Below are 12,797 nucleotides of genomic sequence, written 5' to 3'. Positions count from 1 at the left end.
GTGTGTGTGTACTTTCCAGGTGGTCATGACTCATGACTAACCTGACCTCTATTATTTGGTCAGTCACAACATCAGTTTCTGAGTTCTGTCATTGTTTACATAACTCACTCACTAACTTTTTGAGCTATTAATTAGTGAGATAAACCCCTAAAGCTAAACTGTGATTACATGTGATTAAAAGACTCCCAGAATGAAACTTTCAGATTGAAATGTCACCCTTTTAAGATGCTATCCCTATTTCCAAAACAATATCAGAAACATCAAGAGCTCAGCATTCCTCCTGTCAAATGGGAAATAGCTGCTCTGTTGGCAGCACTGTGGGAGGATTTCTAAGGACAAGGCAGTGCAAGGTGACAGGTACCCATCTGGGATTTACAAAACAATGACTGGGCACATGGGCACTCATTAGGCAAACCAAGACAGAAAAATGTCCCGTCCTGAGGGCCTCCATTAGGTCTCTGAAGCATATGGCGAGTTGAAGCAGCCGTGCTGTGTGTTTTTTACCAGCCAGCAATTATCATACCTGCAAACCCCGACCCCAAAGGTTCCTGTACTTTCAGAAAGTACTAACCTCTGATCAGGGACTTCTGGGGGGGTTATAAATCCCTGGGAAATTTCCACACAACTAAATTTAGATTTCAGCTTCTAAAAATGTGAATATTTGCTGGATTTTTTACTCTTCTACGATAGTAGAAGACTTAAGCTATTGGGTTATTAAACATGCTGTGGTATGAGGTTGTGGTCTATTCTACAGTATATGCTTGTACTGCTGCCATTAACATGGCCTCACATTTCAGAATGCTAGTTCGAAAAACATTAGAATCTCACCTCTCTCCTTGCCCCCCCTCCATCACAGACCAGCAGCGATGGGGCCCTCTCTCCTACAGGCCTACAGGAGACGCTGGTGGATGGCGGTGACGGCGGTGATTGAAAACCTGCTGTGTTCGGCTGTGCTGCTGGGATGGGGCTCCCTGCTCATCATGCTGAAAAGGGAAGGCTTCTACTCCCACTTGTGCTCAGGTAAAATCCTAGACTAAAAATAGTGCACATAGTACCCGTGACGTCACCCATTGGTTTATGGACTGTCGTTTTGAAGTCTCGAGTTTGGCAATCTGGGCCATCTTTTTTTTTGGAGGGGGGAGCTGGGGAGGATGAAGCCAGTGTTGTTTACGGTTACAATGGGCTGCGCTCAGTGCTAAAGGGGGGAAGTTGGGGGAACTTAGGGGGAATCCAGCAATTCATCGCCAGGTAAACCCCTGGATGCCGCCGCCATTTATCTGCAGGTACGACAGTACAGAAAATCAGCAAACTTTTCCTTAAGTTACCAGCTGACACCAGCTGTAACTAGCTAGCTTGGTTGGCAGAACACTGTAGAAGACATTTTCTTGTTGACTTCTATAGAAACCACCTCCTTTTGCAACCAGTGGAATCGCCCCCTGCTGTAAATGAGATAGAATGCAGGTTTTAGGCACTTCCGCATTGGCTTCACTTTTCAGGCCCGGAAGCTTTGTCCATTATTTTTACAGTCTGTGGGTAAAATCAGCAGCTTCTGGCTATTATTCTATGCTTATGAAGAACCTGGGGGATGAAGCCTGGACAGCCCTCAAAAAGACAAAGACACACCAAATTGGTGGAAATGTAAGACAGAAGACGGCCAATCACTTCATGTCCTAATGATCCTGTGAAAAGGTCCAGGGGCCTCATGTATAAACGTTGCGTACAGACGGAAAACTTGCGCTTGTTTGCTGGTTTTCACGAACACTTTGTGATAAGTAAAAAATGAACTTCACATGAGAATGTGCGGGCCGTCACACAAACTGTTGAGTAGTTTTGAGACGTTTAATCTAACTAAAAAGTGCAGAAAATCAGTAAACATTACAATATAACGTTTCCACAGTAACACTTTAAAATAAGCTACACAAAAAAGTGTAGTTAAGGATTAGTTGCTGTTTTTGAAATAGTAACGAATGATTAGTTATGCTTTTTAAGAAGGGTAACGAATGATTAGTTACCCTTTTTTCAATTAGTTACCCTTCTTTTCCATTTTTCACTTGCCACTCTCTGCATTTTCTTTTACTGCTTATCCGAGATGACAAACCTCCATACAGACCTTTTTTTTTCTTGCCTCCACCTCAGCGATCAGCACCTTTAACGTCACAAGAAGTTTTTTTTCCATCTGCAGCGGGATAACCGGTAGTGAATGGACAAAGAATGACGTCGGGGCACATTTAAAGTCATGTCCATATTAATTTATGGTAGGAGGCAAGGCGGGGTCGGCCTCTCGTTCATGTGCGCTCAATTTCACGTTGACAAAAGCTGAACAATCTTTTATACATGAGGCTGCAGGAATTTAACTAGGATCTTTAGGACACATGATCAATTCTGTTGGATTGCAGGGGCCCAGGTTTGAATCAGCCCAAGATTGTTTGTTCTGGGAGATGGGTCAGACCCATATGGGATGGTAAAGTAAATGAGAAGCTGGGTCCAGACTAGTTTAATGATAGCATGACATATTATTTTGGGAGGACGATGGAGGAATGAAGGGGTGTCATCAGTCCAGGACTTGTTAGATGGCTAGGGTGGCAGCCTTTAAAAAGATGTTTGCCCGATTGGTTGTCTAAACTAGAAAATGGGGAAAGTACCTGAGCTTTCTGGAGGGCTCCTAAGGAGCTTTCTGCTGGGGAGAGATGTGTATGATGGGCTTCTGGTATTGTCATCAATTTGGTTTATTGTCTAATTTGTTATTTTGTTGTATGATTGGAATATTGTAGTTACTGAGACATCTTAATTTTAATTGGTCTTTCTCTGTTCAAATACTGACCACTAACCTCTCTTATCAACCCTTTACACAGTGAATGAATCCTTGATTGTGCCACTGAGTAACTACTCCAATGAGTGTGAGGACTGGCTCAGCTGCGTGGACCAGGAGGAGATGCTGAATCTGGGCTTCACCATTGGGTCCTTTTTACTCAGTGCCACCACCCTGCCACTTGGAATTCTGATGGACAGGTTTGGACCACGCCTCATTCGCCTGGTGGGCAGGTAACAGTTCTAAAATGGTCACAGACATTTCACATCATTAAAGGGATCTGCTGGGGGTTGACATGTTGGAGTGTCTTTTTTTTATGTTCAGCATAATTCACAAAGACATTAATCTCTTAAAGCAGATTTGCTTTATGAAAACTTCTTAACGCTGTCAATTGGAGGTTTGACTACTTCACTTTCTTTTATAAATGTTACGATGGTGAGGTGAATCTGAAGCAAAAGTCAATTCCTCAACTACTACTGAGGTTGTAGTAAAAACGACCGACAGTTCACATTCCCAAAGGGGATTGACAGTATGTGACTCAAGTGTTGGTGGGGCAGTAGAGTAGTAGAGCGTGTGCGTGTTTGTGTGTGTGTGTGTGTGTGTGTGTGTGTGTGTGTGTGTGTGTGCGCGTGCGTGCGTGCGTGTGTGTGAAAGTGAGTAGCCAGACACTGGGATAATGAGATGAAAACTGATGAAAACTGAGAAGCTTATCTGCAGCTGCAAGCTGTTAAACCACTGACAGTTTCAGTGTTTGACAGATAACCAACAACTAATCTGCGGTTTTGTGAATGGTATTCTGGAATCTTATTCAAGTATGAAAATGTTGTGTAACATATGCTGGTATATTCACATTTGCTGTATCTGATCTCATGTAAATTACACTTCCAATGAATGAAGTGGCACATGAATAACTGCGTGACCAGTTAGTTATCCTGACATTTTTATCATGGGAGATTCTCTACGTGTTGCATTGTTCCTACAAACACTAATGAAATGTGACTTTCAGTATACTAAGATATAGGATGCAAGAATTGAAAACATCCCGGTTCTTTTGTTACAGTTCGTGTTTTGGTATGTCCTGTGTTGTAATGGCTTTGTCTGCCTACAACCCTCATGGTGAGTACAAAGACAAGCGCATACACTAAAACTTTTATGTACATAAAACTGTATTACTGTAAGTGGCGCCATTTATGTCTTCATAGGTACAATGATACATTTCATAAATATAAGGGCATATCAATAAATAAATAAATAAATATACATACAGTATCAGTGATAGAACCTTGTAAGCTATATTATGGTCTTTTACAACATCGTAATAGCATGTATTACATATTGTGCTGTTTGGAGAGTTTAAAAGCAGTAAAAGTATCCTTTCACTGGACAATACATGTGTTCTCCATGTTACACAATATTATACTTTTCAACACAACAACACTTACACCAGGTGCAGTTGGAGAGGTGTGCAAAGATGTAAAAATAGGCAGAATCCAAGAAATCCACAAATTATAACTGTCCATGTAACTATACTCATTGCCTCCGGCTGCAATAGAAAGACACATTTTTAAAACCCATTAATAAATACACACCAGGAAATGCTGTGTGCTACCTAAAAATCTTCTTCAAACAAACTGCCAGTTGGATCATCAAGTAGCGTCTGACATCCCCCCCTTCCTTTATACTTACAAATGACAACAGACAAGATAACAGAGCAAGCAAACCCGCTAAAAAGAAGATAAAAAAAATTAGAAAAATAACAACTAAACAGAGAGTAAATTAAAAAAAGATGAATTCCCAATAACACTTTTTGGATGTCAGAAGTGGGGTAACTGCACTAAAATGTTTAGTTTTACCCTTTTTATAACAATTAGCTTCTCGCCTCATCTTTGAGTGCAGTCATGGAAAAAAGTAAAATTTTGATTTTGGCTCTATCTCTGTTTTTCTCTCCAGCTCTGTCAGCGCTCATTTTCTTGGCTCTCTCCATGAATGGCTTTGGAGGCATCTGCTTGACCTTTACCTCACTCACGGTGAGACACACAACTGACAGGAAACAGTAAAGACTAACTGATTAATAGAGGAAAATATAAATAAATATAATATTGATGTATACACATGAGACATGATATCACCTGGGAAATGTTGTGATAATTGATAATCAGTAGCACAACCATTATATACCGCATTAGTGTATTGCAGAGGCTGCATAGAGTAAACTTTCAGACGGTCAAACAGCTGATATGTTAAATCAGATCCAAGGTCGCCATGCTTCTGATTTACAACAGCGTGGTATCCTCTTTGTCTTTGTTGGTTATCATAGTTAACTGATTTGGTATACGTGGTTTGGAGAGTAGACCACTCTTTTCTGTGCCTGTTCTCATTGTTTTGGTGGATGAGTTTGTGTCCACAGGCTCAGCGACACCGCATTTTGATGGCTATTGTGTTTGATATTAACTTCTGTACCTAAGACCGGTCCTGACCTCTAGAGAAAGAAATTAATGAGATAGAGGGAGAAATAGAAAATGACAACTGGCCTGTTGAATGGACTGTGTTTAGGAGCTTTGTTGTGCAAACTACATGTTGGATTAGACGGATTCAATGCTTCTGAGGCTGCCTTTGCTTTGACACTATGTACTATATGTGTGTCCCAGACCACCTCCCAAAAACATGTTGACAGCGGGTTTTATATTTATAGTGTATTTAAAACTGTCAAAGGACAGCCATAATAAAATGTAGTCTTTAATTTGAACAGGGCCAAATGTTTACGGTGAAACCAAAAAGCACAAATCTTGTTTTGTCAAATTCTCAACCAGAGGAAAATAGGAAGGAAACAGATAAATGTATCTCTCTTCCTCCTTCTGTCAATGTTTGAGTTGATGAACATACAAGTCAGAGAAACAAGCTTATCTCTTAAATCAGCATTATGTTGTCAATAAGACGACAAGGATAATGTTTAAGGGTATTCCTCATGATTTGGCACCAAAATTCATATTTTTTCTTTCTGACAGCACCGTGCAACAGGTGAGCCCAACATTACAGCTCTGAAAGTATCTATGGTTACTATCAGTGGTTACATAACTTATATTCTGAGAAAGTTGTAATGTAAGGTTGCGTTCCTGGAACAAATGAGCAGAGCAGTTTTGGAAGCTGAGAGTCTCAGTGGCCTCTATTAGTCTCAGCTGAGGAAATAGTGTGTGCTGTTATTGGGAACTGGTTTTGTTTCCATTCACGTCAGGCATGTGTTTGTGTGTAATGTGTCAGCTGGTACTAACATTATCAAGTGTGTTTTAATGTTGTTGCTGACTCCAGTGTCATGGCAAGCATTCAGATATGTGTGTGAGTGTTTGTTAACAGTGTTTCAGTCAGAGCTACACATGACTTCTCCCATTTATGTTTCCACCAATAACAGCCTGTAGTTGACCACACACATTTATAGCCACCCTTTCCCTTGTCTCTTCTGGTCCCTCCCACTACCTTCCTTTTTTCTGTGTTCTTTTCCTCCCATCTCTCTCCTGTTTCTGTTCTGCCCAGCAGTCTGGAGAAGATCAATGTACAACCTTTTCAACTCTGCGTGACTGTGCACCCGTGAATGTACATGTGTGGGCATGGTTATGTACACACAGGGAGACAAACATGAAACAGATGTTGAGATAATGAAGCTAAGTATGGACAGACAATTCTCTCCTATGACCTTCCTCCTGTATGGTGACTTCAGCCTGTCTGTAGAAAAGATAAGTGAAGACACCTGTCTCTTTCTCAAATTAAATGGATATTCTGCCCTTTTATAGTCAACTGCACCTGTATATCTCTCTTTAACAAGCAGCGTCCTATTGGTGGTCAGTCATTACAGGCTCATGATGTGCAACCACACGTTGTTTAAACCCAAATGTATCTCAAATTCTTGTAGAGATTCCAAATGTGCCAAATACTGTATGTTAAGCTGGATTTTTGGAGGAAATTTGTTTAAAATGATGCACAATACATCTAAAAGAGCTGCAATGATTAGGCAAGGTGATCAAGAGACAATTATCTAGAAACTATTTTGATATTTTCCTTTTATCAATCATGTTATTATCATTATAAAAAAACTAATATTTGATGTATTTTAAGAACTTTTAAGTTAAGTTTTAAGCAGATTTTCTTTGTCCTTAACAGTAGTTAATTGAAGATCTTTGTGATTTGGACTGTTGGTTGGACATAACATTTAACACTGAGCACTAGGAAACTGTGATGGAGTAAATCAATTTATCAAAAGAAGAATTGAAAGATTAGTTCAATGTTCCATTAAAAAACATTCAGAAGTATGGGTTTTCTAATAACACACACGCACACGCACACACACACACACACACACACACACACACACACAGACACACAAACACACACTTGAGTAACAACACAGAGTCCTCTTTGACTGACCTCCACACTGTTGTTGTTGTTGTTGTTGTTGTTGTTGTGGTTGTTCTGAAGAGCCAATGACAGCAGAGCACAAGGACAGACACACACACACACACACACTCATCCCATCACGATTTAAATCATGTGCTCTAGCTTAAAACAAGACAAAATCTCTGTTGTCCTAGTTTCCTAGTGAAGACTACTTGTCCTTTTATAGTCAGATGTAATGAGAGACATACTTAACTCCCTTATATAGAGAGTCGGTCATGAGATTAGATACAATTACGTTTAGAAATGTATAACATACAATTACACTTTATATGTAACATTATCTGGTGTGGTGGAAATCATGGTACCATGTAAAGTTTAAAAGGAATGTTTTACTGAAGATATAATCTACCACTATGACCTTGATCAGTGTACTTAACTCGTCTTTGCCCTACAGAAACTATTTACACGCATGTTTTGTGCACATTTACCATGTGTATAGTAATAATACATCAAGTCATGCTGCAAACAAAAACATAAAAGTGACAAAGAAATATAAGTTCCTCAAAAGGGCCCAATAAATAACAGCAAAGACAACAGAATAAGGGTTTTAATTCAAGGAGCAGCGAGGGAAGTTTTAAATGATCAAGTCACTTAGCACCAGTCTAACAGTTCACCTGAACAATATATTTTCTGGGCAAAATAACATTTTGAAGATTGCGTGGATTTGTCATTTGCGGTCTGTTAACACAATGTCTTAAATTGACACCTCCTCCCCGACTTAACGATGCTAAAGGTGTTTGCTAGCAGGTGAAAGCCAATCCCAGATTCACCCTTGTGTTGGAACAAGCTTTGTATCTCTACACTTGCGTTTTTTTCAGTGCTGTGCCCTCCAGCTTTTGTAGCATCCCCTTGGATCCTTGCCAATGATATGGCACATGGTTGCTACGTTTTTGGGTTGTTGCCCAGAAACAAAGCAAAATACTAAAATACAGGGTAAGGTCTTGGCAGATACAGATACCGGAACACACTTCTAGTGCAGGGGGTTACACCGCTGGTTGCAAAAAGAAGTCGTCTTGCATGTATGTCTATGAGAAAAGGACCCTTCTTCTCACATGATTTATTACCTCTATAAAAGTTTTCAAAATTAGTTTATGGTCTCAATCGCTAGTTCAAAGTCTTCTTCATTAAAGCATAATGTTCAATTAGTAAATTATGGTCCCATTTAGTTTAAAATAGACAATAAGCTAGAAGATGCTTTGGGACAGGGCTAAACGCCAACCTGTCAATCAGGACTGAGGCTTAGCAATGATACATTAAAAAATAAAATAGCTGTGAACTTGTTTTTGGGGGCTCTCCATGTTTTCATCTTAAACCTTGATCCTCTCACTGTGTGTTTTCACTTTTCCAAAGTTGATTGGAACAGTTTGGCCACCTAAAATGTCTTGTTTAGCATGTGGTAGCACCTAGCCAAATAAGATACCTAGCTAGTGTTAGCCGGTAACTTAAGGTAAAGTTTGCCGATGTTTTGTGTACTGCTGTACATGCAGATGAATGGCGCCTGTGCCATGTTTACCCAACGGCAAAACGCAACCAGAAAATTTGCAACTTTCCTTCTTTAGCGTTAAGCTTAGCGCAGCATCGTTGAAAACATTAGCTTTACCCTCTTATCTAAAATTTGTCACTTCTGGTTTTAAAAAAACAAGATGGCCATATTGTAAAACTTGTGACTATAAAACAGCAGTCCACAAACCAATGGGTTAGGTCACAGCTGCAACGTCCAATATTTTTACAGTCTATGGTCATGAGTGATGTTTGAAGGGGATTATTTTTGAGTCTATACATTTATTTTTTAGGAAAAATCCTACTCATTGTGCCTTAAACTTGAGGAAGGTTTGTGTTTTGCCCTGTAGCTCAATGTGGCTGCATCCTGTTTCTTAATGTATAATAATACAGTACAATTTTAAGAATGAAAATGAACATGTCCAAGTCTTGCACCACACCAGTATTTTAGTTTACTGTAAATAACCTACAGTATGTGAACACAACCCTCTGGTTTACAGAAGCAAATACCTGCAGGGTGTCCTGGTTTCCTCAAACTTAACTAGCATTAATGATTATTTCCTATGACTGTAAGCTTGTGTGTCACATTGGCAGTGAAGGAATGAGGACATTCTTCTTGCACTTATTGTAATAGATGTAGAATAGACCTTCAGCAGCATTGGGGCCTGTCCGATCACACGATAGTGTTAAAAGTGTGCTTGGCTGTTTGACGCTGCTTCCACGTGTTAACTCTGGTCTCACCTAGCAAAGAGAGGCCACTACAGGAAATTGGGGATGACTCTTAGAAAGATGCTTTGGGTAAAATACCAAGAAATCACAAAAGTGAGGGTCTGACTTTGAGGGGCAGTTTGATCAACGTCTTTACATTAGACTACTTTTTTGTGTTATATACAGTAAGTCTAGTGCAGCTGGACTGTGCCAACGCTGTGAGGGATAAGGGTTTGATCCATGAACATTGAGAAAGGGCAGCAGGGAACTGAGGTGGAGAGAAGAAGCCGGCGCTAATCAGCTGTGGTTTAGTGTTTCCTGCTGGGATCTCCGCAGAGAGAGAGGGGTTGCAGCTGTGGCTTGGGGAGATCAGTCAAACTGAAAACAAAAACCTTTCCTCCCACTAACTCTCTTTATTGTCAATCCTATCATTGCTTATTTTACACGCAGCTCTCCTTTCTCCTTCTCCTGTTCCCATTTATTCCACATTCTCGTCCCGCATTTTCTTTCTACATGTTCAGAGCTGCATCAAAATTTCAATCCTCATTAAGCTACTATTTGGCCCGTTCTCTCAGCGATTAAGGTCTTAATTGAACTCTGTGCCAAAGACTTGTGTGTGAGCACAGCAGGTGTAGAGCCTGAACTCATAAGTTGTGACAAGCGAACGGCCAAAGCTCCATTTGTCTGTGACTTCCTGACATCAGTTGACCCTTTTGTTGCCTTCATACAGTCACATGTTTTTGTCATTAGTGTTAGAATGCAGGAAATGTGCTGCAAGGCCCAGATAGAAACATGTATTTTATGAGAACTGCCAGAACAACAGCGTCTGCTGCTGACACATGCACATTAACACAGGCATGCACACATTTCACACTCTGTCTTTTCTTTCTGCCTCACACACATTTCTTAGAAAGATGAGTACACTTCTAGAAGCAAACATCAGTTAGCAGACATCTCACATGGCTGGAACATCTTTGCTTATAGATGCAAACACCCCTGTGTGCTCAGATGGCTCTCTGGCTTACATTCCTCCGCAGCCAGAAAGTCCAGCACCGTAGAGCTCATGGCCACAGTTGGGCCGCGAAGTATTTCGATTCTCAGAAGCGCTGAATGAGCACTGGTGTTCTTCGGTATGTTTTTCTCGTCTCGCTCAGACAGTCAGGCTCTATCTCGAATATCCTGCTTACCTGCTAAACATGTAGTTCAGCCGCTAACTTCTCACCACAGCCTGATTTCCAGCCAGCTATATTAAATCGAATCAATATTTTTTCATATTAACAATAGATCAAATGACCACTTGTATGTGAAAGGGGTTACTTGTAGTTACAATCCCAAAATGTATTATTGCTTAACTCTGCAGTTCCACTTAACTCTACAAGACTTTATTTTAATTTTGTTACTTTGGTTTCCTGGCCCCCAAGTTTACTGGTTTAATTCACTCTCACATTTTTCACAAAAAAACTCCTGAAATCTAACTGTATTCTACCTACAGCACCAAACAGCAAAGTACGCAGCTAGCTGTTGATCATAGTAGAGCATTTAGCAGCCTAAGAGCCAGGTATTTCCCTCAGCAGTTGGTGAAGACCAAACGTTAAATAATGGACTTATATTAATCAGGTGGCCCCAACTACTTCTCCAAAGGAATGTCCATATCTGCTTGATGTGTAAATAAGCAACTGTTTGCAAACATCTTTTATCAACTTTGTAATTTGATAATATGTCCAGGTTGTATTTGCAGCTGGTTGTGCTGCCATCAAGAGGCCAGACATTAGTTAATGTAATTTTTAAAGAGCCTAAATGGACACTGAAATATTGTTAGAATTAACACGTTTTGCAAACCTCATCTTCACATTTTGCATTAACAGTGCATCTCAGCAAGGTTTGTAGTCTTTGTGATTTAATTGTAATTGGGATTATCCTGCATCCTTCCACCATTCATCTCTCCAGCCTTCATTTATCTCCTTTCTATCATAGAACATTGGCATTAAACTCATACATTTCTAAATTTGTCATGCATCTTAACCTTGATGCATATACTATATACAATAACTGCAGCTATACATCTCTTTCCACATGTTTTCTGTCTGAATATTTACTGTCAGCCTATCAGTCTATCCAAGAAAGCAATCTTAAAAGAATGAATGTCGGAATTAGTTGGTTCATTGTTTTCGTTACATGTTAAAAGTAAAAAGAATGTATCATTGTCAGCATGTTGCCAATTTCCCAACTCTGAATTGATGTCATTTGGTCCAATCTCAGACCAGAGGCTCAGATGAATGAGGAAAATGCGCATTGTGGGAAGAATAAAAGGGACACTACCATTTCACTGTGAAATCTGAACCAGTGGGGAGATTAAGTGACGCTGAGTTTGAAAACCGTGGTAAGTGTTGAGAGAGAATAGGTAGCTTGTCATGCAACACACCTAAAATCCCACACATGTGATTTGATAATCGTAATGGATTCATTTAAAACCCTAATCAAACGAGTGTGCTGGCAGCACAATAGGTCATTGTTATGTTCGCTAAGCTTCTTACTATTGGAAATAGGTCAACCTAATATATGATGTGTTAGTGCCTGGTGCACCAACATTGTTCCCTTTGCCATGTGTCAAGAATGCCCCTACGCTGGGTCCTCTGAAGTCCATCGAGAGCTGCCTATAGATCTTCTTCCACAGTTTTTAATCCTAAATCAAAGAATTTGTTGATTAGCAGGAATAAAGATGATGTACGGCTGTCAACGTATAGCTTAGTCTGTCTTTGTACTATGCGGTTAGGACACAAACTGGGTCAAGACTTTGTTTCTTGTGTCCTCATGACATGGAAATTAATATTTTTCTAACGAGTCTGCTCTGTGGGGAGAGGAAAGTGTGACTGTGTGCAAACTCTAGAGACAGGACCAGTTCACAGTCTGGTTCATTGTGCTGACACACAGCTGCTCTCTGCCCTCTGCTGGTCAAAATAATATACTGCATCTTGAGTAAACCAGAGTTTTGACTCTGGACAGGCCATAGAGTTCACATAAAGGTGTAATGTGTTGAGGCCTAGGTTAACATGTTATATTAGTGTATTAACTGACATCTACTCCTCTGTCCCTGCAGCTCCCCAACATGTTTGGTGCTCTGAGCTCCACCGTTATGTCTCTGATGATTGGCTCGTATGCTTCCTCTGCTGTCACCTTCCCTGGAGTCAAGGTAAATTACAAATGTTAAAAGAAATGGACACTAATATTAACACATTCATCATGGTTTTCCCAAATAAAGCACATAAATGTATAGTCTTTGTACTGCAATATGGTGCTTTCAGAATATAAACAATGTTGTTGGTAAAATTAGAGA

General features: G+C 40.1%; 1 protein-coding gene and 1 long non-coding RNA gene across 4 annotated transcripts in view; one reads left to right on the top strand and one right to left on the bottom strand.

Annotated features, from left to right (window-relative positions):
* The window catches only part of slc43a1a (solute carrier family 43 member 1a), a 24,742-nt gene that overhangs the window by 3,812 nt on the left and 8,133 nt on the right, over positions 1 to 12,797 (top strand). For all 3 annotated transcript variants that reach the window (XM_034882763.1, XM_034882761.1, XM_034882762.1), the window contains exons 2-6: positions 857 to 1,020; positions 2,853 to 3,042; positions 3,870 to 3,925; positions 4,760 to 4,836; positions 12,561 to 12,653. In XM_034882763.1, the coding sequence (XP_034738654.1) occupies positions 867 to 1,020; positions 2,853 to 3,042; positions 3,870 to 3,925; positions 4,760 to 4,836; positions 12,561 to 12,653 (570 nt within the window). In that variant the 5' untranslated portion in view covers positions 857 to 866. The remainder of the gene's footprint in view (positions 1 to 856; positions 1,021 to 2,852; positions 3,043 to 3,869; positions 3,926 to 4,759; positions 4,837 to 12,560; positions 12,654 to 12,797) is intronic.
* The window catches only part of LOC117951186, a 22,798-nt gene continuing 19,006 nt past the window's right edge, over positions 9,006 to 12,797 (bottom strand). The window contains exon 3 of the long non-coding RNA XR_004658085.1: positions 9,006 to 9,075. This is a non-coding gene — a long non-coding RNA (uncharacterized LOC117951186). The remainder of the gene's footprint in view (positions 9,076 to 12,797) is intronic.

Source organism: Etheostoma cragini, chromosome 10, assembly GCF_013103735.1.
Source record: "Etheostoma cragini isolate CJK2018 chromosome 10, CSU_Ecrag_1.0, whole genome shotgun sequence".
Classification (NCBI taxonomy): Eukaryota; Metazoa; Chordata; class Actinopteri; order Perciformes; family Percidae; genus Etheostoma; species Etheostoma cragini.
The sequence above is the reverse complement of the archived record's forward strand: the minus strand, read 5'-3'. Positions and strand labels throughout refer to the sequence as shown.